This window comes from Parasteatoda tepidariorum, chromosome 10 (genome assembly GCF_982258835.1).
Source record: "Parasteatoda tepidariorum strain Cologne lab strain chromosome 10, Ptep-v5.0, whole genome shotgun sequence".
NCBI classification, from domain to species: domain Eukaryota; kingdom Metazoa; phylum Arthropoda; class Arachnida; order Araneae; family Theridiidae; genus Parasteatoda; species Parasteatoda tepidariorum.
In genome coordinates this window covers 99,729,493-99,756,302 of record NC_141764.1, presented here as the reverse complement: position 1 = coordinate 99,756,302, position 26,810 = coordinate 99,729,493, and the positions used below count along the sequence as shown (strand labels likewise).

At 26.8% G+C, this 26,810-nt stretch overlaps 2 protein-coding genes across 2 annotated transcripts; one reads left to right on the top strand and one right to left on the bottom strand.

The window, feature by feature from the left end:
• Nucleotides 1-259: 259 nt before the first annotated feature.
• Nucleotides 260-3,445, bottom strand: LOC107443180 (protein O-linked-mannose beta-1,4-N-acetylglucosaminyltransferase 2-like). The gene has a single exon (XM_016056968.4). The coding sequence runs from the start codon at nucleotides 3,199-3,201 to the stop codon at nucleotides 1,507-1,509; it is 1,695 nt and encodes a 564-aa protein (XP_015912454.2). The 5' UTR covers nucleotides 3,202-3,445; the 3' UTR covers nucleotides 260-1,506.
• A 201-nt stretch (nucleotides 3,446-3,646) lies between these two features.
• Nucleotides 3,647-25,747, top strand: Rab2 (RAS oncogene family member Rab2). Its single transcript, XM_016056969.4, has 8 exons — nucleotides 3,647-3,803; nucleotides 5,744-5,815; nucleotides 6,565-6,632; nucleotides 9,125-9,207; nucleotides 11,370-11,462; nucleotides 12,645-12,756; nucleotides 17,335-17,403; nucleotides 23,127-25,747. Exons 1-8 carry the CDS (start codon nucleotides 3,758-3,760, stop codon nucleotides 23,220-23,222), a joined length of 639 nt encoding a protein of 212 aa, XP_015912455.1. The 5' UTR covers nucleotides 3,647-3,757; the 3' UTR covers nucleotides 23,223-25,747.
• The last annotated feature ends 1,063 nt before the right edge of the window (nucleotides 25,748-26,810 follow it).

Below are 26,810 nucleotides of genomic sequence, written 5' to 3'. Positions count from 1 at the left end.
TTTTTTTTTGGCTTTGTTTTTTATTTCAAACTGTACATGTACACATACACAATATTTGCCATTCTTGGTCAATCGTCAATTTTACGTCAGTTACCTTAATAAAAATAAATTAAAATGTTATATTGGTGATTTTTTTTCTAGAAACTGATGTAAAAAGTTTAAATTCAAGGAACTTATTGTTTTTCTCTCGACCAGAATTTGCTTATGCAATCAGGCAAAAGTATTTTTAATTCATTTTCACCTATAAAAAATTAACCAATCACTCATAAATCAATTTACTTTCACAAGATTCAAGTTTAAATATATCAAATTGAATAAAGACAACAGTTACCAGATAGTACATGCAAAATTGCTTGAGAGAATTCCTTTCCAAATAAGATTTTTTAGTAAAAACATCAATATCAATTTTACAAAAAAACCTGACATGACGGGAGAAAATGAAGGTATTTTTGAAATCAGCACATCAAATAACATATAATTCAACAATAACCTCTCTTGTATTTTTCAAAAACTTCACTTTTGCAGGCTTGTGTAATACAAGTAATAACATAAAAATAGTTACATTTTCACGCATCTAAAATAACATTGAATGAATTATTATTTTTTTGTTTAATTTCTGTTTTTGTCTCAGATTTCATTTTTTAATTGATAGTTATTATTTAGACGTTTTTAGACCCTTGAAACATGAAGATCATAACTTTTTACTTAATTTGTTCATTATAGAATCTGAGTAATAAAATTTCTTATAAAAATATCTAAATAACATTAATATTTTGCAGGGGATGGGAAGTTTTCCCAAAAGTGGGAAAAACTATCTTAAAGAAATAGGTATCTGTCAACCCGAAGGAAAAAACTCTTTTTTACAAAAGAAAACAGTTTTTAAGCAGTTTATAATTGCAATCTAGTTTAACTAATAATATTAATTTTCAAGCTTCTTATTATATTATTTTTAAATACGGAAAATTAAAAAGCGACAATTAGAAAGAAAAAAAATATCAAATTTCTAGAGAAATTAAAATAACTGTATTTTTTTAATGTTTTATGTGAATGAGTATAGTAAAACCTTGTTCTATAATTTTATGAAGAACTGTTAAAAATAGAAAAGTCAAATTTTATCAGCATTTCTACTTAATTAACACAAATCACATTCTAAACATAAACAATACTAAAAAACACATATTAGAATTCACAATTACAAATAGTCAACTAATTTTTATAACCAAATATACCATTAAGTATGAATATTCATACTGGGTCTCAAATAATATGAAAATACTTTATTTTACCAAAGTATGTATGAAAAACTTTAAACTCTCTGTCACTAAATTAAATTTAATTACTTTTAAACAATTATATTAGTCTTTTTTAATTTCCTGCATTTCATCCAGTTTCTTACTGTGCCCAGGAAGAAATAGATTTCTTCCAGAAGAAATTCCAACCTTCCATTTTGCTATTTGAAAAATATAACAAAAAAATTGCATAGTATTTTGTTTTTATTTACATGAATTAGGGACATATTAATGGTGATGAATTAAAGGGTCCAATTAGACCATTTGAATAACATCTGATCCAGACATAATATGTCTTCTCAAATAATTCTGCTTTCAAATAAAAATAGTTTTTCTTGGTTATAAATGCTTGAACATCATCGTTGCTGGTATCCTGAACCCATATTTCATATTCAATGTAACTGACATTCATGAAAGCAATATTCCACGGTACTTCCCAATATAATGTCAAAGTTTTACTATCATCCATAGAAATATTGCAAACACAGTCACGCACTGTACTAGGGTAAATATTATAGTGCACAATTTCTCTTTTCTGACTTTGATTTTTTTTATTTTGAGTTTCAATCAAAGAATTTTTAAATGATATAATATCAACAAAAGTATCTTGATATATTCTGTACAACCATATTGGATTATCACAGCATAGAAAAGGGGAAACAAATGAATTTTTAATTTTACTTTGTTCTGAATCAGAGAGGTGCAAAATACCTCCCAGTTCTGGTGGATATTCTGGATGAGGTACAGAATTCTTTTCAAGTTTATTTTCCAAGGCTCTATAAATTAAATTTAAACCTGGTATCTCAGCTAGAGTTTTATACGGAGTACTGATATTTGAAGGAACGCCATACGGAAATATTTCGAGCAAGACTGAAAACTTTTTTAAAAACAGTGACAAAATTAAAAGAGATCCATGGATTCCAACCATAATTTGACACTTCATGATTTTTTCAATTATTTGAAAAACTGAATTTTCTTCCAGATTCATAACAAATGTATCTAATCCTAAAGTTTCAAAAATACTCAGTTTTATTTCATATTCATTTAGAAGTCGCCTATTGCGTTTTCTTGTTAATAAAACTGCACATTTTTTTTCTTCGTGCGATTTTAACGAGAATTTTTGTTGGAAATATTCTCGGAAGGCCAAAATTATTGGAGATATTTCCAAATTAGATTTTGGTAGAGCACCTTGAGGTTTTCTAAAGCCATACTGATACCACGTTGAATATTTATTTAGTCCAATATGAGTTCTCTCAAAACAATATAAATATTCTTTTGAAAGCAATTTAATGTAAAGTGGTTTTTTATAGAGAAAATTTTCATAAATATGTCGATAAGGACCAGGTTCCCGGTCATCAGCAAATACAAATGATACAACGCCTTCCTCAATTTCTCTATTTGTATATAATTCAGTTAAAGTAGAATAAGAAGGTAAGAGATCGTCGTGAAATACATGCATTAAATTTTCGGGATTGAAACGCTTGAATATCAGAAAGTTTCCTTTCAAGTAGGAGATATTAAATTTAGATATAAATGTGTCGGGTAATTCAACGAAATTGAAATACTGAGTATTATGATCATCAACAGACGAAAAATCGATTAAAGTGGGAGAAAATCTATCATGAGGTAATCCACTTCGTATTGATTTCTGATTATGAAGAAAAACAAACGATTTAGATTGAGGATCGTAACATAAATGTTTGAAATGACAAATTCTATCAGTGTGATTGGTTCCTCGACAAATTACAGAAGAATACAACTTTGAAAGAGGTATTTCCCCATTTCTATTAAAGGAGTTTTTAAATAAATGCTTCAAGAACTCTTTATTTACATAAATTTCAATGCAATAATAAAACACTATACATAGTAGAGGAATAAATAGGTACAAAAGTAAATTCTTTAAAGCATCCATGAAGTTAATCGGTTATGGATGATTTGCAAAGCAAAAATCTCTTTTTTCGTAGGGCATAGTAAATTAATATAATTTCTAAAATAATAAGGTAAACATAAGTTAACACAGTAAAATTTTATGCAGACATAAATGTATCTCATTAATCCCAAAAATGAATCGAAAGGACGACTTTTAAGCCAGTTAGCTGTTATAGGGACTACAGCAGAAAAGAGAAAAGTAAACAAATAAGCATGTTCTGCTCACTTCAGATATCGAAACCAACAAGCACATTAGTGACACTGTCACTAATGTTCAAATATATGTAAATTTTCTTTTGATTAAAATAGCTATTAATAATATCTGGTCATAGCTCAATAGTTATCTTTTCATAATACTTAATTTCATGCAATATGCTTAGCCACAAAAACTATTTTTTATCATTTAATGGCTTATCAAATTAAATTGGATCATTTTGCTGGCAACAATCAGATTCAGGCTAAGGACAGATTTGTTGCTGTTGTTGCTGAAAGTGAAAAAAGAACTTCCCTAAGAATTTTTTCCTAACAAAGACTTTAATATGTCTTACGCGTACCTATTTAAATATATAATTATTGGAGATACAGGTATTTATTAGATCAGAACTCTGAATGTTGTAATCTTTGTCTATATTTTATTCTGATAAGTCTGACATATGTGTACAATGAGTAATGTTGTGCGTCATGCGTGTCCATGTAATAAATCTAATTACTATACAGAGATTGCTTGAAAATTGTTTTTCCTTAAAAAAAAATTCTAAGCAATAGAAATAGTTTGCCTGATTTCTTTTAATTGGGTTGAAGGAACAAATACAATTTCATATAAATAATTAACACCTTATACTAATTTTGAGACGTAAATTTTATATTATATGTAAAAGATTTTTGTACTCTAAAATAATTTTATTTTATTATTGATAATTTTTAAAGTTTGAACAGTTGAATAGAAGCAAGGCTGGATTGCTCCGAGCCTGCTTTTGGGAATGTCCCCCTTTTATTTCAGTGTCCCTATTCATAAGATACTTTTTTTCTTATGAATATACTTAATTACATAAATATATTATACTTATAGACTTTAATGTACTTTCTTGAATTTAAATCTATGATTGATTTTACCAATAAAAGGTTTAACTGAGGAAAAAAAATCTAACTTAAAAAAATTTTGTTGCATCTATAATGCATGACTCAATTAATATTACTTAAAATTCTGCGTATTAATGTAATAATTTATAAAATTTCTGATACTTTATTTGAAAGTTTGTCTTCTTTATTAGGTTCAAAATTTAGAAGTTAAAATTGAATAGCTTAAATACACTGAGCACTATACATTTATTGAAAGTATTTAAGTTAATCAGGTTAAATGATATTGATTTCATGAAAATTAGTAAGTTACAAAACCAGCTAGTCTAAAAAGTTACTACTTCACAAATTGTGAAAAGCTCTTAGAAATATAAATTTGAGGCTACTAAAACGTGAGAAACTACAAACGGTGTTATTTCCAAATCGCGATTTGTCAACTACAATCGTTAAGGTGCTAAATAGATTTTAAACTTGCACATTTTTAAAATAAAAAAAAACATGTTGAGATTTGCCTGAGGTGGCTACAAGTTATATCTTTCAAGTTGGTACATTTCTGTGATGTTTTTTTTTTAAATTTCTTGTGGGGGCATTGCTCAGAAGTTGCCAAGACTTGGCGATTATTCTGCCACAAATCACGATATGGAAATCTCTCCACAAACTAACATTCTGTTGAGGACTCCATTTATAAGGAAAAAAATAACCCTTTTTAATGACATTTAAAAAATTTTCACGTAAGTTGAAAAATTTTTCTGTATATTACGTGATTCTATCTTTAATGTTAGTTTAGAATTTATATGTAGGTTGCCTAATTAATAAATCATTAAAAAAACACTCAGACCAAGAAATTTTTTTTAATGAGACTACTCATGTTTGACAAAGTCAAATATTGATTAGTCAAAAATTTTTGAATGTGTAATGTGTTCTGTAAAAAGAAAAAATCCTGCAAATATTATATGTTTAAATTTAAAATTAATTAATTAGCAATATATGAGTATGCAAAAGTAAAACAGGTTGAAACGAAATGTGTCCTTTAAAAAATAATTAATAATTTTATTAGAATATGTGCACATAAAGATTGTACAAGGTAATCTAAAAAAATTTTTTATTTAATGTTTTGCTGATCAAAACCACTGCGCACTACTTGTTTGCTACATTCATTGCTATTTGCTTAAAGTTATTGAACAATGAAATTAATTTATAGTGTATTATATAGTGCTGAAATTAGTTTATATTATACTGTGTGTAGGATAAAATTTTGTGAAATTTTTTTATGATGTACTATATAGTCTGACATAAGTAATTAAATTTTTAATTTTAAGAAAAAAACCTACTGCTACCTAATTGACTTTTCAAGTAATGTCTTAAATTTCATTTTCTTGAATTTTATGGTTTTTAATTATTTTTTTTATTATAGTAATTATACTTATTTATTCAATTCTAATTTGTAGGTGTTGGGAAATCTTGCCTTTTGCTCCAGTTTACAGATAAAAGATTTCAACCAGTCCATGATCTAACTATTGGTAAATTTCTTTCTTTTTTTTTTCTTTTTTTTTTTTTGATCATTAAGAATTAATATTGAATACTGTACAATAATTTAGTAATTATAAGGTTGACCTCTTTTATATTTTATAACCGTTCTTGAACAGCCGACCCAGTTTTTTTGGTTTACGACTACACTAATGTTCAATTCCGTAGCTCTGTAATTTTGAACTCTATCGAGAAGACAAGGGAACTCCTGGATCAAGCATTGGTAGAAATTTGCCTTCATGGTGGTCTTTTTGATGGAACTAACCCCATTTGCGTTACATGGAGAGTAAAATCACGAAAACCTCCCTCAGTTAGCCTGACGGCAAGAGGACTCTAACCCATGATTGAGGACATTTCGTGTTAGCACCGTGGTTGGTACAAGCGGAGTGCGGAATCTGTTTCGACCAGTGGTCGCTGGGGTTCAAACATTGTTCACCTTATTGGGAGGTGAGCGTTCTATCCCCTGAACCACCCTGGCTCTCAGTGTGACTTCTAGTAGAGTAATGTGTTTCATTGCAGGAAGTAGCTTTAAATCTTACTTTTTATTATGACCTTTGCTAAACCAATTTTTTTTCCTTGCCCTTGAAAATTCAGGCTATTGAGGATGTATTGTTTTAGCAATATTTATTTTTCCTTTTCATACAGTATTTATGTATTTAAATTTTTGTATGCTTGTTTTATCGTGTATTTGTTTCAAAATGTTGAATTTTAGCAATTTATTAACAGATTGCTTATTTTGTAGGTGTTGAGTTTGGCGCTCGGATGATAACCATTGATGGAAAGCAAATCAAGCTTCAAATATGGGATACAGTAATATAAAGATATTATTATTTTTTTTAATTATTCTACTAACAATGTTAATTACCAGTATTCAGTTTATATCTTAATTAAAAGTTTTAATTAATATTTTAATTAATCTTCTAATTAATCTTCTATTGTGTAGCTTGATTATTTCGAAAATTCTTTAAATTGCTTCTTTCATTTCTTGTTTTAGTGATAGATAATCACATTTAAAAGTAAAGATATGCATGTTCGTCTTTGTCTTATTTTTTTCTTCTCCCAAAAAGTGATATTTCATTTGTTTATAAAAAGTATGGCAAACTATCTCAAGGATACCAAAAGGAAATTAAAGACTCATTTTTTAAAAAATTATTTCAAAAATGTTTAGTAATTTCAAAGGATCTCCAACTTTTTTAGTATGCTTGACCCATTAAAGTTATCTTTTTTCTTGGGCTGAAATATATTTTATTATATTATTACTATTTAATTGAGCAGTCACATTTTTAATTTGAATGACTACTAAAATGTTGGTGTTCATGTAATAAGAAATTTTTCAATTTGATTGATTTTTCAATTTTTTAAATACAAAAATAAAAGGATGATCGACTATCTCCTCTTTACAAATCTTCCCTCCCCTATGAGTAATCATCAATAGTAGTGTTGAAATTGTCGTTATGAAGAGCTGGATCCTAATGTTGACCACTTTGCCATGTTGATATTCATAAAATTGCAGAGTCTTAACTTCCCTGACCACTTGGTCCATGAGCTATTGCAAAAGAATGTAAATGAATATCACCTGTGCTGCAAAATATTTAAACAACTGCTTGAGATGGTTATTTTCATTATCTATGCCTCGTCCAGTCATTCTCAGTTACTTGATAAATAAAAAAAATTATTATTCTGTTCCTCTTGCTGGTTGTGAATTTTAGTTAATTGATTATAATTCCTTTTTAAACATGACACATTAGCGCTACTAATAATAATTTAATGTTTTTAATAAGAACTAAAATTAGAATAACATATTTTGAGCACACAAACATACTGGGTAAAACTGAAACTAACAAAGATACAATAGCCTTAGTTGATAACAGATGGAAGTAAAAATTAAAAAAAAAAAATTTAATTTTTCATTAAATTGAAATCTTAAATCTAATCTTTCGTGAATATTTTATGTGTTGTGTAGAGCTTAGTATGGTGTGTAGCTTTTATAAAAAGTGCTTATTTTCGATTTACATTTTTTAAAAGCCCTTAAAGGTGCTTCTTTCATTGAGTGTTTTTAAAAAGTGCTTAATTTTCCCTTTTCGAAAATTAGATTTTTTTCTTTACCAGGTCAATTTTTGCCTCGTGTTATACAAAAGCATGCTTTTCGCATTGTTCTATTCGACGTTTTCACAATTCATTCAACCACAATCTATTTTAGCATACCATCGGTCCATAGCGTATGAAAGCGCCAATCATGTTACGGATTTGATTTGTCCTAATGTGCGTATAGTGAAAATACTGCACTCTCATGTGCAACTCTGCTGCATTTTACAAGGTATTCTCAATTTCTAGCTTCATTTTCCACCCTGTGAATTCAAACCGAAAAATCTCTTGATCAATTTTTAATAGCTTATATAATCAAGAAAAGAGGTCTTTGTTAAAAACGAGTTATTTTATCACGATCATGAAAACTGTTTAGCATTTTTTTAATGTATATGGTGCTTAAAAATATTTTTTGAGGGCTTAAAAAGTGCTTTAAAGGTGCTTATTTTTTGTTGAAAGATTTAGCTACGCACCCTGGCTGAGAGCATAAACTAAATAATTAGCATTATTGTGAGTTAAAAAGATTTTAAAAGTATCAAGGTCGCTCAATTTCAAATATAAGAGCTCTTTAACTTTCAAAGATGCCTATTATATGGCATAAATGACAATAAGCAATCTCTAGTTATTTCCTTTAAGGCAAAATTCATACAATCTGTAAATTAATTGATTAAAGTAAATCATTTGGTATCCATTTAATTAACATCAAATTTTAACAAATAAGGACTTTTTTATGAGATATTTGAATATGTTTTTTTAACACGAAACTGAAAGCGCAAGTCATGCAATGTCAACTGTACAGTGTTTGTTGTGCAAAAATGCCTCTTAACTAACAAAAATTACATTTTTTAATTTTCCATGATTCAAAAAGAAGCCAAATGCTGTAACTCTTTCTGAATTGCATACTTAGTATTAATTTTCCTACAAATAAAAGGGAATTTCAGAAAGCTTTGATTTTGTGCTTTCGAATTCTAAGAAATAAAAATTTATTTTAAGAAGTCTTTTCTATTTCTAATCATACTGTATTTTACTTAATTTATTTTGTTATTAAATCTCATAATTGTAATTTGTTGAGTTATTTAATGCATGCCAAATAAGACAAAACTGTCAGTTTTTAATATAAAGTTTTATTTTATTACTGTTGTTATTATCTTTATCTATTTTATTACTATTGTATTGTATTATCTTTCTGTTTTCTAATGTAGAACTATATTATTTAGGCAGGCCAGGAAGCTTTTCGTTCAATTACAAGATCTTATTATAGAGGAGCTGCTGGAGCTCTGCTGGTTTATGATATTACTAGGTAAAACGTTTAACTCACATAATTAATACAAACATGAGATCCTTCTGTAGAATCGTTTTTTTCTTTTTCGTTACCAATCTCTTTCTAATTTTTAGGTATTCATTTACTTTTTGTTTTTTTCCTGAGGATTATATTTATTATATATCTGAACAATCACACTACCGTAAATTTTGTGAAACTAATCATCATCAGGGCTAGATTAAAAATTCTTGAAAAATATCTTTTAAATGCAGAAAAAGAAACCTTTATCATCAAAAATAACCTTTAGATGCAAAATAATGCCGTTTAAATTCTTGATACCTTGTTTTTTATTGTTTTCTTATTCAGTTATAAGTTCTTTTTTTATGAATTTAATAAGAAATAAAATAAAAATGTAATTTATAAATAGAATGTCATGAATGTCACCTCATAAAGATAAATAAGGATATATTAACTGTAAGTAAAAAACTTCGTAAACATCATAAGTACATTGTATTATTAAATCTTTTTTGTATTCTTAAAGTCAAAACGTCTTTCTCTCAAATGCTATATCTTGAAAACTTAGGATCAATACCATCATATGTTATAAGAGCATATATTAAATACATGACCCAATGCAAAATATACAATAAACTATAAAGAAAAAAAACTAATTCCCAAGCAAATTGCTTTAAAAAAAATATCAAACAAAATTTATAAAATATGACTAAGAAAACGAAAAATCTAAAAAATAATTATGAATTTTAATGCTCCCCTATAGAGGAGAAAGTAACCAAAAATGCACCTATCATTACATCGTAGCCCTGCTAATCACTAAGAGTTTTAAATCCATTAATTGATAAAGATTGAAATGAAGTGTTGGCAAGTTTTATTTTTCAGTTAAAGAGTCATTCACTGATTGATTTTCATCAAGCTATTTTTTGTCAATCAAACTATAATCAATTTTGTTATCTTAATAATTTTATTTCTATGTGGTATTGTATTCTCATTTATTTTAAAAGTAAGTTACCATCATTCAATTATTAGAAGATAATTTAAAATATATATAAATTTCTCCATATATTATGCATTTTGACTTGGATGTGACGATCCTTTTTTTAAAAGTATAAAAAACTTGCTGTAAATTATTATTAGCTTATACTGCATTCAAATCAATGTTAATTTTTTTTTTTTAAATTTTTAAATGTCCCCCCTTTTTTTTGTCCTTTTTGAAATTTTGTTCCTGCTAATGTCAACAAATTACAAAAGGAGTATACAAACCTGTGGCCATTAAATAGTCAATGAACAGCCCTTTGCTTTACAATCAAAAACTAATAGGAAAAATTTCTTGACTAGTTTAAGAAATTTTATCACTGTAATACAAACTAATTTCAATTTAGAGTAATACAAACTTTCAAAAACTAGTTATGTAATAGTTACATTTAAAATACGAAAATGTAGAGGTACTAATTCAGACCTCAATGAGTTTAATTCTATCCCATTGTATTTTTTTAATGTTTTTCTTTACGAATATTTTCTGCTACCGAAAAATGTTAAAAGAATTTTACTTTGAAGATTCATTTGAATATTGATATATAGAATGATAATTTTAAAATCCATTCTCATCAAAGAAAGTAAACCTTTAAATATTATTCTTTCAAAAAAGACAAAAGTGTTAAACTTCATGTGTTTTTAAATATAAAATTATTGTTCATATACTTAGTCTTTTAATTTTCAGACTCATTGATATTGTCCTTATTATATTAAAATTTATAAGAACAATATTATTTATGTAGCTATTATCAATTGATATAAAAATTTTGTACCTTGCATCCCTTTTAAAAAGTGCTTCTTTACTAATAACAAATAGCATAGGCTATGTTTTTTTTTACAAAATAGTAAAAAAAAAAAATTCTTTTTCATAGGTTGTTGTTGATGCGGGGTAACAAAAGGGGGGTAATTTATCCATGAATATTCCCTTCTAATTAATGTGGACTGTAATATCGCTGGTAAGACCTAAATTTAGTTATTTTTCTAAATCTGGTAAATGCTAGCATTGGAATACGACAAGAGAGAGAGCACCATTACAACCTTATGACAGCTTGTTTATTGCTACTCTGAGTGTTACAAAATAGTTACTGTAGATGGCGCTGGAGTAAAGATACAACATAGGTGATGTTTAATTTAGTTATCTATTTCTTTAGGAGAGACACTTTCAACCACCTTACTACTTGGCTTGAAGATGCCAGACAACATTCCAATTCAAATATGGTGATAATGTTAATTGGAAATAAAAGGTATTTTATTTTTGAAAAATGTAGTTATTTCTGTACTTATGCATTTGAATTGCCCATAAATGAGGAAGGATTTTAAGTTTTTTAGATGGTTATTAACATTAAATCTTAAAGATGTTGTGTAACTTTTACGTGAACATTATAATAATTGCAATAGCTAAATTATAATAACTAAAAAATTTTAAGCATATAGTTTAGTTATTCAGATTTTATTATTGCACACTGTACAAATCAGTGATTCAGCTTATTCTTTATAGCTTCACAAATGCATCAAGAATTGTTGACGGGACACAATAATTAAATACTTATAGATATTCTATTGATTGATAGAGTATTACACTTGATTTTCAATCTCAGGGGAAAGAAAATGAAACCAGCACCACTGAGTCCTACTCATATTGGCTAGGTTTTTGAAAAGGAAAAAAAAAATTTTTTTTTTTCATTACTGTATTAATATGAGAAGGATAAAATAATTTCCTTGATATAAAATTATATTGTTGCTTTTCCTCAGTGTCAATGTTTGATTAATTTTATGAAATGTAAAGCTTTGATTCTTTAAATACTGCTCTTTTTTGTTTTGACTACCAATTGGTAGAATACCTATAAATGTGCATATTAGATGGATAAGGAGAGAGAATTTATCATCTACTCATATATCATAGATTATATGTATTTATTTTTATATATTTTTATATATTTTGAAGACTTTTTTTCCCTCTACCTATGTTTTAATTTTTGAAACATTGTCTAAATTGAAAATGTATTTTATTTAACATAAAAGTTTGTAATTTATAAAGATTCAGGGGATTTTAGACTTTTTTTTTAAAATTTAAAACATAAAATTTTTAGTTTTCATGTGTATCTTTTAAATTTGGATTTATACTGTTTTGAATTAGGACCCACTCTTTGATTTAAAAAAAGGGGGGGGGGATCCACTAATACACAAACAAGCCTTGGTTTCCGAGAACTCTTAGTCTCCAAACTAGCAGAAACATTGAATGTACTTATTGAAAAAAAATTTCTCAATTCCTCTAAATTTAAAAATTTGATTATTTTGTACCTAAAGTAGTTGCCTGAAAAACATTTTGTCAAGACTTAACTAGCTGTAAATACTCTTAGAATGCTTACTTTATCATTTGATTTATGTATAAATAAGTTTCTTAACATGAATGGAATTTTGAATAGTGATTTAGAATCTCGTAGAGAAGTTAAAAAGGAAGAAGGGGAAGCTTTTGCGAGAGAACATGGATTGATATTTATGGAAACATCAGCTAAGACAGCTGCTAATGTTGAAGAGGTAAATAATTTTTTTGTTTTATTGTTAAACATTAAGCTTTTTAATTTCATAATTACCAAGCTGTAGCACTTTATTCTTTAACTGATTTCTAATGTGGCCAAATTTGTACAAAGATTTTATTGCTCAGTATCTGCCTTGACGAAGTTGTATCTAAACTTAAGTTGGGAGTTAACTGTTAAAGGGTTATGTGTATTTTTTAGCCGTTCCTGTGTTTAACCATGCACATTTTTATACTTTATTTACTTGTGTTTTTTTCATGCGGTGCATCGTAAGATTAATGTATTTTAACAAAGGAAGTTTTGATAGACGAACACAAAGTGTGTATGCAGCTGAAAAATATAAATTAAAGTTGGATTGGTTAAATGAAACAGTCAAAACTGTTGGTAACGATCTATCAGAAGATATTGAAGTGAAAGTTTGTGACTGTTTTAGTTTAAAATGATTGACTGGCAATTAGTTTAAAATCATGATTATTAAGCCTTATATACTGATTCATTTTCTTTTATTTAGTTGTGGTCTAAGAAGTTTAAAATTAGATTCAAGAAAAATTTAAATTTCACTGTCAAAATGCTTCTGCAACTTTTATTATGAAATAAAAAATCTCATGGCAAAGTTAGAAATTATGGTTTTATATATCTTATTGATATCACAGTATTACATAAAACACTCCCTCCCAGTGTCTGTGTTGTAAAAGCTCAGCATTTTTATTTTAGTCCACTTTCATACCTGATAACCACTTTCATACCTGCAGGCATTTCTTGTTGATTAAATAGATGTAAATTAATGTAGGTTCTTTTAGTTTGAAAAATAAAATTATTTGTAATTTTAAAAAAATGATAGTTTTAATAGTGAGAGTATTTACTTTTGACAATGCTTACAGAACATCTGTAATTATTAAAAAGTCTTACTGCAGAACAGTATAGATAATTCTGCTCCTGAGTTTTAAAAAAAAAAATTGTTATTATGGAGAAGTGAGAAAGTTGCAATTTATGTGGTTCAGGGTTGCCAAGTTCTTTCTATGGGGGAAAAAACACTATAAGAGAAATAGGTTACTTCCATCCTTAGTGGAAGAAACTCTTTCATGAGAGGTATAAAATATGAAACGAGGTGTGAAATACGAAAATTTTTTTAAAACATTTTATAAATGTAATCTGATTTAAATAACAGGATTAAATGTACAACCTTCATATAACAAGTGAAATCTAACTTCTTCTTTCAATATTTTACATAAAAGAGTATAGTAAAACCTAATTTTATAATTCTCTATACAATTTTTAAAATATCATTATAAATTTTGTCAATGTTATTAAATTAACAAACTTCATACTTAGCATACTAATTTTTAAAATCAAATACTTTCAAATACGAATCAAATACTTTCAATACTTAAATAATATGTATGATCAGGGCCGGATTAACCTATAGGCACACTAGGCACGTGCCTAGGGCCTACGAAAAACTTGGGAGAAAAAAATTTGTTGACAAAAATAATTTAGCTTTAAAAACAACAAGTGTATTTTGCACAAAAATATGAAGATACAAATAATAATATAATATTTTTCGGTAATAAATTATTTTGCATAATCTTATGATCTAATATGTTACTTTTTTGCGATTTTTGGATTCAACGAAATCTTGTATTATGCTGTCGAATTCCAAACTACGCAAAATGTCGTATTCAATAGACATAAGTGCGAACGATGCCGAACGATCTTGATTCATTGTTGAACGCAAATAATTTTTTATCAATTTTAATCTGGAGAAAGGTCTTTCTCCTTCTGCATTTGATCCAAGAATCGACAAATATATTCTTAATGCAATGTGAACGTTAGGAAAAGTATTCACAAGTTTATCTTTAATTTGAGCCTTCAGCATTTCTATTGCAGATTTATGTTCATACAAATTTGAAAATAGTAAAAATTCATCTACAAAGTTTTCCTCTAAATTGGATGAGTAAATTTTCACCAAATTTTGCGCTTCTAGTTTAATCTCAGATTCTGACAGATTTTTGTGAACAAGAAAACCGAAATTATCGTACAAATCACTGTAAACTTTACGACTTTTAGTCATTTCTGAAATTAGTACATCTAAAATGGCGTAATACGTTCCTGACAAAACGTGACTAACATTTTATTAAAATAGTATTAAATCATTTTTTTTCTATTGGTAAACATTTGACCTACCTTGCAAATTCATTTATAAATAATTTCAAAGGATTTACTTTTGACAATGTTAATTTCCTTCACTTAGTTATCATAGTAGTATCATGAAAACTATGAAGCTATTTGTAGTATAAATATTTCTTGTAATTAATCTCACTATCAATTTCACTGTTTTCTTTGCTGGTTTGTTGTTGAATTGATTGTTGACGTGAAGTGTTTACCTTTACATAGTTATCGATCGAGCTAATCATAATGGTACGTATTATCGATATCAACTGCAATATCGGCAGTATGTCGGTATTGCAGATAAAGTTCGATAAACAAATTTATAAATTAAAATCCTTAGTAAGAAAAATGTAAAAAAAAAATATGCAAGAAAATTTTAGCATATATTTTGAAAAGAGGGGAGGAGTGGGGGAAGAAGGGAAGGGCCCCGAAAACAGCTGTGCCTAGGGCCTACGAAAGGTATAATCCGGCTCTGTGTATGATATATACATAGATTTTAAAATTCTGTACAAATCTAAACTAAATATCAAAAGTTTTTTACAGTATCTGTGAAAAACTTTCTGGTACTATATTAACTTGTTTAAATTTTAATTAATTTAATAATACTAATCGCTAATTTTATAATATGAGTCATTTTTAGTTTCTTCCACTTCCCCTGAAATGAAGGGATAGGTTTGCTCTGGATGAAATCCTAATCATGACTTGGTTGCAGATATCTTTTTCTTTCTGAGAGTTAAAACTAATTATATTTTTAACTGTGTATTTATTAAAAGTCTGAGTTTAAAATTAAATATTTATTAGAATTGCATATTTTGAGTTATTGTGTTCAACATCATACTGCAAACTTAGTAAGTGGCTCGTAAAATAATCATAGACAGAAAAAGAATACTCTGCTTTGTCAAGCTCGTTATTATCACACCATTATTGGACTCGTTGCCATACCTGCCAACATGTACAGTTTTGCCGTGCAAGGTACGGTATTTTATCCAATTGTGCGGTCGTTCGTGCAAGTGTTGAAATTGTACTGCTGCATATTTATTTACTATTCTTACATATTTTAAGTAGAAAAAAATTAAAATAACAATATTCTTTTGTAAATTACGAATTAAAAGATTTACAAATTTTAAATACCAATTATGAAACTCTTCACTTAAAAAATGAGTCAGAGACAAGTTGTAATTGGGTTGTTTTTGGGAGCCAATCACTTGAAAGACAGATTATCGGTATCCAATAAGAGTGGATATGTGCCTCTGCAAAATGAGCTAGTTGGACCTCTGATATATGGGATTACATAACTGCGGCCGTCAATATGGGTGAATAATCATTGCTAACTTGTCTGGAGTAATATGGGCTGATGTGTATTCTGCATCATACATTGTAGATCTCAATCTATCTTGTGTCACAGATCATGCGGGGCCAATTATTTAGGAAAATGTTCCCTGAAAGAGATGTTGCAAAAAAATATGGTGCTGAACGAACAAAAATTGCTGCTATTATGTCAGAAATAGCAGATGTTGTAAATGCTTCCATTGTTGAATCTCTTCAGAAACAAATGTATGCTGTAGCTACTTATAGCAGCAATGGTACTTCATCCTATATTTGTGTCTTGCGTTAACGCAAAAGCCAGCGAAGTCAAGGTATCGCTGCTTGAATTTAGATGAACAATCTACCTATTAATGGGGTATTATTGTATAGTTTGTTAATGAGTTATAATTTCCCTTTGATCTTTTCCTTTCGCTCTTATAAACGCAGTGGATTAAACTTGCTGAGAAATGATTTTCAATGGAATGTTAAAATATTGTTATTAGAAAATAGTATAAAATTTTTCTTAACTTTATGTGTTTCTGAAATGTCTTGCATTTGTGTGTCAATTGAACCGGAAACTTAATAACCTGCTATTTTCTGTTCGTTTTGCTATTTTCTTTTCTCTGTGTCTTACCATTGTTTTCTTTTTCTCGTGGAGATATTATCCATTTTTCTTCTTCACTTATAGTTTGGTCAAAATGTATGAATTTAGCTGATTGCATTTTGAGGACTTTAGTTAAAGATAGTTTTCTATTTAAAAAGAACAGTATACGCATAGTAAGGTACTTCAGTGTATTTGGTGCAAAATGGGATGAGAAAATATTTCTTAAGCATTGAAAACGTGCTTGAATAGTATGGGTAACTCTATTCATTGATTAATTTTGTTTTTAGGCTTTCCTCAATATTGCTTCTTACAAGGTTATTATCTATTTTTTCTCCCTGGTCTTTAAAAATTTGTCTTTCATTTTGAGCATCATATAAACCTCTGGTTGAAGAATGGTTGTATACTTATAGTTATTTTTATGAAAATAAAGATATGATAAGGTATTTCAGTATATCTGTAAAATGGTATGTGTAAATTATATTCACTTTTTTTTGTATTTAGGCTTTCATAAATACGGCTAAGGAAATATATGAGAAAATTCAAGAAGGAGTTTTCGACATCAACAATGAGGTATAATTAAATTTTTCTTTTAAAATTTTTTCTTGTTATATTTGAATGATCAATTCACAGGCTACACCTTGATCCCAACTATTAATTGAAAACACACCAATTAACATGTGAAGAAGAAAAAATTTAAAATGCTTTTCAAACTACAGTACACTTTTGATATCTCAAAAACCTTGTTATGTCAAAAAAAAAAAAAAAAAAAAACTTTTTTTCTCTTGGCATTATCAGGGTGGCCACCCACCTGGAAAACCTTGAAAACCTGAAATTATCAGGGAATTTTTTTTATACTGGAATAAACCTGGAAAAATCAGGGAAATATGGATAAAAACCTGGAAAACCCGGAAATTTTAAAGAAAAGCTGGAAATTTTTTCTTATATATTTTTTTAATTTCACTAATTTAAATTATTTGCTAATTTTCTTATCCATTACACCCACATTTTTTAGACAGAAATGTATCTCCAAACAGTTATAATATCATCTACTTTGCTTTCTTCAAAATTTGCTCCATTATAACCCTGTTAAACTAGAATACAACATAAAATTCTCCCATGCAAATGTAGTATGCAGACTATGGGACTGTGCAATTTAGGAAAAGCAAAGATTATGGTGGATTCGGTTTTTAAATGCTGTCCGTGGGTTTGTTCACACAATGATTCAAGTTTATTCGCAATTGAGAGTGGTAATTTTTTTCTATTTTGACAAAATGAGAAAATGTTTTTGTATTTTTAACGTTATTAAATTCTCTAAAAGTTAATTGGTTATAATTTAATAATAATATTGCACTATTTTTCTGAAAGCTTTTGAACTCCCATTCAAAGAAATCTGTAAATTATTTTTTCTCAGCAAGCCAACCAATCACGCATTTCCCCCCGTCACTAACAGCAATGTTTCTCGACAAATTGTTACAATTATTGCATTAATGCTAATTTTTTCTATTTCATTTTAACCTTTTATAGTATATTTTTATTTTGAAAGAAGTTTTTTTTAGAACTAACTATATATTGATATCAAATTTTACGGTTTTGTTGGTAAATATTAGTTTTTTGATTAAAAATTCGAATTGTATAGTTATCATAATATCGAAAGTTCGTAAATGTTGCTTGCATTCCAGAGATGATATTTCAAAACTATTCCTCTTTTTACCTCAAAAAGCTAACAATGAATAAGGAACATATAGGAAACATGTTAAATGATATATATACATAAAATATATTTTTTTTTATTCATATGTGTTTAGTCAGGAGAAGGAAAACGAAACTTAGTGTTTTAGTTCTGCACTGTACAAACAAAAACAATTAACTATGCTAAACTAAAAAACTGTGCGTTTAGATTGGAATTCTTTAAATGTTTTAATTTTAAATAAGAAAAAAATCAAGAAAGTATAAATTTTAAGGAATTTTATCTATTTTTTTTTCTTCTATAGAGTATAGAACTAAAAATTAGACAATTTTACATTTCTGACATTTATTTTTTTATACTGAATCTTTTAAAATAAAAATGCTATTTCAAAATACCGTTATTTAAAAATTTGACTTGAGATATTGGTTTAAGGAAAATATGATCAGTGAATTTTATAAAAAGCACTGGTAAGATGAAATACAATATAATGCAGTATATAGTACAGCTTTATATTGAAATGTAATTACAGTGATTCACAAAACTGTTGATACACTTTATGACTTTCAATGAAATAAGACTATGCATTAATTAAAATGAATGTTTCAGAATGTATATTTAATGATAAAAAATGTGTTCGAATCGTAACAAAACTGAAATATTTTAAATGACAATATGAAATGTTTTAAAAACAAAGGAAAAGTTTATTTTTAAGAATCAATCATCAAAAAGTGACAAAAACTTGATCCCACAAAAGTCATCATACACTTTTAAAGAAAAAACTTAGTCTATTAGTAAATCTAATTTTTCGTTAAATTAACATTTAGTGGTGTTTCCTTTAGCATCTACAATAGCTTTTAAAGGTTGAAAATACGTGTAACTAGTTTTTTTTTGTCAGGTGAAATTCGTGCAGAATATTTTTTTAAAATTTTTGCAGAAACTTTTACAACACTCAATTGCAAATTTATTAATTTTTCCACAAAATTTATAATTTTAATCTCTGATATGAAGTCCTTCTTTTAAGCATTTTATCACATATTGCACAGTTCAGTTGAATACAGTAAACTAATTTAACATATTCATCACTGATTTACCTCTTATGAAGACAAATAATCAAATTTGGTCTATTTTATTACAACCACAAGTCATTTTTAAATGATAAAATAAAATATTACGGAGTTAGCAAGCAAAAGTTAAAATATAATTTTGCTATTATAGGTTTGATACTAAATTGCTAATAAAGAAATAAGAAATTTAATGAAAAATAATTAAATAAAAAAAGCAATTGACGATAATTTTAATTCTGAGGTCCAAAACATTTAAATGTACGATTACTTTCGTGGGGTAGAATTTTTGTTACTATTTGATTAAAAAATTAGCTTTTGCTTTGTTTTTAAAATATTCTGTGCAGTTTTGCTAAGAATAGATTATACATCTTATTATCAAATACCCATTGTGAAATATTCATTTTAATTATTGAATTTTTATTTCCTATTTCAATATAAGTTATAAGTGAGTGAGCACTTTTGGGAGTCACCGTAATTATTAAAAATTATTGATATATAATCACCTGAAACGGTTTTCTTTTCCTTAATGAAAATATATTAAACAATACTTGTCCAAGGTTTTATTGGTTATTCTGATTTTGTCATTTTGTTGGTACACTTTGAGCAAATTCTACTTAAAGTATCACATTAAATTCAATAAAAGCAATTAAAATTATTCAATAAAAACAATATATTCTGCAAGCTAAGCATATTTTCTCCACGTCTTAATTTGTTAAAAATTAATGTTGTACCAGAACATTAAAAAATAATAAAAAATATCTTGTAAAAAAATAGATTTTTTTCAAGATATGTTTAAAAAAATGACATTTTGAATAAGATATTTTATAATACAGACACTTTTCTTGTACACATCCTACACTTTATAAGAAAAAAGTTAAAAAACACAAACCTGGAAATTTTAAGATTTTTACCTGGAAAACCTGGAAAAATCAGGGAAATTTGAAATCTGTTTTGAGTGGCCACCCTGATTATGCACCTAATGTTAATTTGAATACCTATGTCAAAGGTCTTCTTATAAAATTTTGTTATGTTGAATATTTTTCGAAATAGGAAATGAATTTTTTCGGAAAAATCATATGAATTTAATGTAAACCATTTATTTTCTATGTAATGTATAATTATTTCTGTCCTTAACTATAAAATTAAAATTATCATTTTTGTATTTAGACTTCAACTATATTCAACTATACATACATATTTAATTGTGATTATTCTTTTGTTTCATGGTTCTACTTATTAATGAAAATATTTTAGAATATATTTTTCTACTTTGTAGAAAAATATATTCTAAAGTATATATTCTAAGTCTATTCTAAAAATATATTCGAAAAATATATTCTTTGTAGATATTTAGTTCTGAACTTGTTATCTCAAAAATCTTTTAGCCTCCCTTCAACTTTGAGATATTGAGAGTATACTGTAATTATATTAAAGTTTTAAAAAACAATAAGATAGCTGACATTTAAATTATAAAGTGTAAAGGTACTGATTCAAGATGTTTAAGATCTGAATGTATCAAACCACAATTTCTTTTTACACATTTTCTTTAACCATAACTGGTTAAAGGCGAATGATTATTTGAAAATTAAAACAAAGATTTATTTACTAAAAAAAGCTTTCTGCAGCCATGTTTTGCTATAAATATTTATTTTTATTCCTTAAATTTTCTATAAATAAATATATGTTTCGTTGATTTCAATGTTAAATTTATTTTTGTTTATTTTCATAAAACATTTTTAATGTATAAAACAATAAAAAAAGTAAAATAGAAGAAATAAGCAACTTTTAAAGAAATTTTTACATTTATTATAACTTGTTAATTCACAAATATGTCAAGTTTTTAAATTGTGCTTAAAATAACACTAAGTCTTAGTCATGAAGATCTAATTTTTCCCCCAAGTTTCCTCAGGAAATAGATTCTGTTTGAACTATTGTGTTTAAAGATTCAAGTTAGCTTAAATATAAGTTATAAATAACTGAATAGAAATAATAGAATTTAATGAAGAAAAAAATCAAATATCATTGACATCAAAATAAATAAAAAACATTTAATCAACTAATATTTTCATATTTATTTTTTGAAAATGTTTATTTTTAGGCAATTTTTTTAGCGTCCATTAAATTGCAAGAAAAAATTCAAAAGCTAGCTTTATTAGTATGAATTATAATCCTTTTAACTGTTTTTTGTAAAGACCTCTTTTTTTACTCAAAATCACACTTCGGTAGTCACAGACCAATTATGCTTTCAAACTCTGATATAACAATAAACAAGTTGGTTAAGTTTTATCCCATAATTCTTTATCTCTACAGTATATTGAAGCTAAGAAATAAAAAACTTGCTCATTTTTCAGTTAAAAAATTGCTATTCTATGAGATAATTGGAAAATTTTTGCTACCGACCACTGGTAGCATTTTTAACAATTACCAAAAATTTTACATTTTAAACAATTAAAAAAACTGCTGATATTATTGATGTATGGCATTTCTTTTGAGACACTTTTGAAAATATGTTAAATATTTTTAGATTCACTTGATTTTGGATAAACAAGTGTGAAATAAATTAATTTGTAGAATATTTTAAAAAATGCATAATAATTTTATACTTAAAGGCTCATGGGGTGAATTTTTGACGAAAAAAGTGATGGGGTAGCCAGTGGCTGACAGTTTTTTGTTACACTTGGTTGGCCTGTGGGAGCTGTTAGTTTTATCTTTTAAGGCAAGCACTACTTTCAAAGCAGTGTAGTCCAAATTCTTTGCTGTATCGTGGATGTAATTTCTTTGTAAAATTTTAGTATAATTTTTGGCATTTTGAGATACATTCTAATTTTGTTATGAAGAAGAGATATTTATCCCAGAAAAATAAACAGATTAATTTGAGAAAAATTGATTTATTTAGAGAATATGGCCATAATTAGAAATAATGAAATGAAAGAAAAGATCAAGAGAATCATTTTCTTAACATCAAGAATTTTTGTAAAGCTATAAATTCAAACTGAGAGGCTGAATCCCCCCCCCCCCCCAATATAATTTGAGAGTAAAAGTAAGTGAATTGTTCCCAATGAACAGTTGAGAACATGGAAAAGATTCATGGTTGGCGATCTATCGAAAGATAAAATAGCCAAAGATAAAATAGCCCCCTTATCAATATTAAATTTATAAATAATTTGGTTATGGCTAATTGTCAAAAAGACTGTGAAAATTAGTGTAACCATGTAATTGAAAAAATTTTATGGTAAGAAATAAAGAGTTATTAATAGATATTTTTTTTTTCGATTGAGTCGCGACAGTCGTTGATCAAGTTTTACATTTTTATTGAAATAAAAAGTTAGCCGTTAAAATTGATTGTAAAGAAAATAATAATATGAAATGTAATAAAAATTAAATAGGTTTTAATAAAAAATCTAATAAAATGATTAAAAATATTTAAGAAATTAAAAAAAATTTAAAAGCTAGGAAATATTTAATGCCTATTGTGACATCACAGTTATTTAAAAAATTTTCTTTTGTTGTAGAAATGATTGAATTGGGTCTTTTTATTGTAGGCAAATGGAATTAAAATTGGACCACAACATTCTCCCACCAACCCTAACATGCCGATGAGCGGTCAGGGATCAAACCAGTCTGGTGGATGCTGTTGAAAGTGCCCACACTATCACTTTGTTATGAACTTTGTAATGCATTCACTTTGTCAGTTTGATGGTTTAAAAAGACATTTTCCAATTACCCTCGTTTCTTTTAACCAAACTGAGTTGTGATTTATATAGTGTGTTTCAAAAATATTTAATTATTTTTCTTCAATATTTCATTTTGAGGAAACTGTACTTATTCCTCAATAGTTAAAGATCATTATTAATAATAATCATCTTTATTAATAACAATTATCATTATTGATAATAATTGCTTGCTAATACAAAAAATATGCAAAGTTCTATTTAAGAAACAAAATTTCATTAAGTTTAGCAAAATTTTTTAACAATAGCAAGTATTTTTCAGGCATAAATGCTACTGGATTTTCAGTATTTCTTGCAGATATTAACTCTCAAAATGGATTTAAGAAGAAAAAAAAAAGTACATAGAAAGCTCTGATTTTCTGATCTACTAACTAACTTTTTTTGTAATTTATCAATAAAAAGTTTTATCCCACTAACTTAATTTATTCCTTGTTCAGTTAGGTATATTAAAGCTTTTTTTGTTGTTCAGAAAAAGTGTAATTAATGGAATACCAAATCATTTTATTTTAAATTTTAACATTACTGTGGAAAACATATCCGTTTTATATTATTTCATTCAGAAATTCAGCTTCATGATTTGAGGAGAGCACCGTCACGGATAAGCGTCCCTGAATTTTTTCGAAAGTTTAATATTTTATTAACATATAAAAATCTATTTGTATATACAACATGATATTCCGGTAAAAAAAAAGTATTGTTTCACAAAATATAATATTGAGAAATGCATAAATAGTTTTAGCATTGTGCTATTAATTATGTATATTGATATCCTGTTCCTTGAATTTTTGGTATTTTATTATTATTTATTCTTGTAAATAAATGAAAAAAAGGAATAATATTTTAAATTTAACAATATCCTTTTAAAAACATTACTGTAAGGTGATGCTATTGATTTCTATAAATTTTTAAGCATTCGGTAAAATAAAGAACAACTGGTGCCGGTAACCATTTTTAAAGTGAGTCCTTAATATTTATGTATTAAAATTAATTTCAAAAGTTTTTCTATTTAAACTACAATTTTGCTTTAAAAAATCTCCATAATTTGTGCTTTATAACTTTCTTTTAATACTTTTAAGTCTTACAATCTGTTTTTATCATGCAATTTTTTTATTCATTGAATAGTTATAAAAATTTGGAAAAATAGTCTTTTCCTTCAAACTGTATATTTTGATATATTATACATAAATAAAATAGTATTTTATGTTTATAAAACTTTTAAATTAAGAACTTTTTGGTCTAATCTGTATATTATTTGTCTGTACTAAAAACTATTTTGTATTTAAGTATTTTCATGTATTTGTATGTATATCGCCTAGTTCTTTATGTGATGCATTACAAGTGTATAGCGTATGTATTTAAATAATCATTTTGCTTATCATTATGCTCTTATTAATAATTATTGACTATTGTATATTGTTTGATTTTTTGCTGATTAAGTTTCTAAATTTTTTTCTAACACAATAAAAATCATTTATTACTAAAATGCATACCATATTTAAGTGCAGTATAAATTCATTGCACTTAAATTTTGTAATAAAAGTTTCAATTAAATGCTCATCTTTAATGTAATATTTGAAAAACTTTTTTTTTTATTTAAATCAAAATTTTCTGTTAATAAACTTTTTTTATAGTCAAAATATTTTTTCAACTTCCATTTTCACAAAAATTTTGTCTGAAGTAAAAAGAATAATAATCTTTTTTAAAAGAAAAAGTAATTTCAAAAGAAGAAAAATCTCTTAATTTAGAATTTCATTACTAATAAGTGTGTTGAATTTTATTTGTTCTACATTTTTAAGAAATGAATTTCTACTTTTATAACTATTTGTTTTTTAAATACTAGAAGAATCTGATGTTTAATAGAATAATTTGATCTCAAGACCATCTCACCATCTCAGCCCATTTTTTGAAACCCTTGATTTAGGTAAAATTTCACGTTAGGCATTCAGTTTCTGAACCAACCCACATTTAAAATCTGAATCTAGGTTAATAAAATCTTCAACAAAAAAAAATATTAAGTTACATTACTTGTTTTTATTTTATATGATTCCATGTACCCTATTCAGTTCAAATTTATATAGAAGCATTCAATTTTTTAAAATGAATAAGTGTAATAATGTAAATGTTGTAAATAGTTTAATTTATTTTGTTTGCAAAGACCAACAGTACATAACGTGTTTTTTGGTTGAGTTGTATTACAGTTAGAAAATAAGAAGAAAAAAAATTTGTGTATTGTTTTCAAAATAATATCATAAAAATAATACCCAAGTTCAGATTTTTTTTTTTATGCTAAAGAAAAGGCATTTTTAATTAAAATCACAGAAGTGTTTTTAGAGAATGCTAAATGGATGTAATACTTGAATAAAAAAGAGATTATAATGGTAGTGTCTATTTTATTAAAATATCCTATAATAAAAAGTTTTAACAAATATGTATGGTTTGTGTACTGCGAAAGCTTAATTAGCTCTATAATTAATAGTGTAATACCAAAAAGTGATCACTTAATGACAATATTAGATACTTCATGTATACACAGTTATAAATTATTAATGTGTGCAGCATGAAAATTATTATCCTATTTCCATAGTATTATCCAAATTCTAGATTCAATTATGGTACCAAAATTTTATTAATGCAAATTTTAATAAGCTTTTGTGAAAAATGATAGATAAAATGCCATAATTCATGTTAAGTGTATGATGGGATGTTCCAAAAAAAAAGAGAAGTGCTAGAGTTTGCAAAATTAAATGCTTCTAGCTGTGTTGCTAAAAATCTTCAGTATATTTCTTTTATTTATATTGGACATTTTTTTTTTTTTTACGCAGAAATGTTTAATAATCCAGACCAGGGGTCCCCAACCCTATGCCCGCGGGCACCATGGCGCCCTTCGATCGGTTTAGGTGCGCCCGCTACTTGTGCTCAACAATAAAATATTTCCGTTTTCAATTTTCCCATAAAACGTTATATAATTTGTTTTGCTTTCTCAATATGGATGATAAACCTAACCAAAATAGAAATCGCCAGGAAAAGGATCTCCATTCCCACAGATATAAGCACAAAGCAAAATATAGCTGACCACTCGCGAATTGAATATATGAACTCTTATACTTTGTATGTTTTTCAAGCAATTTCGTAATAATTTATTTTACTCAAGGATATTAATACTAATTATATTCATATGTTAAATAAAATTTTTTGTGCATTACATGCAGTGTATATTATTTCCTATGTCTACCAACTATAAATTTATCTTGCAAAAATTAATGGTGCCCGCCACTCGACCGATATTCTGGTATTTGCTCTTAGGTACAAAAAGGTTGGGGACCCCTGATCCAGACTGTTGTCCAAATTTCTATGAATTATGGGGTTTCATTGTACTGAAAAATGGATTGAGGTGGTTTTTTTGGAACAAAATACTTCGTTTTTTTTTTCCATTTAGTTTTTTACAATGTTGATGTATCTGACTAGGTATTAGTTTTAATTTTGTAACTCTGAAAT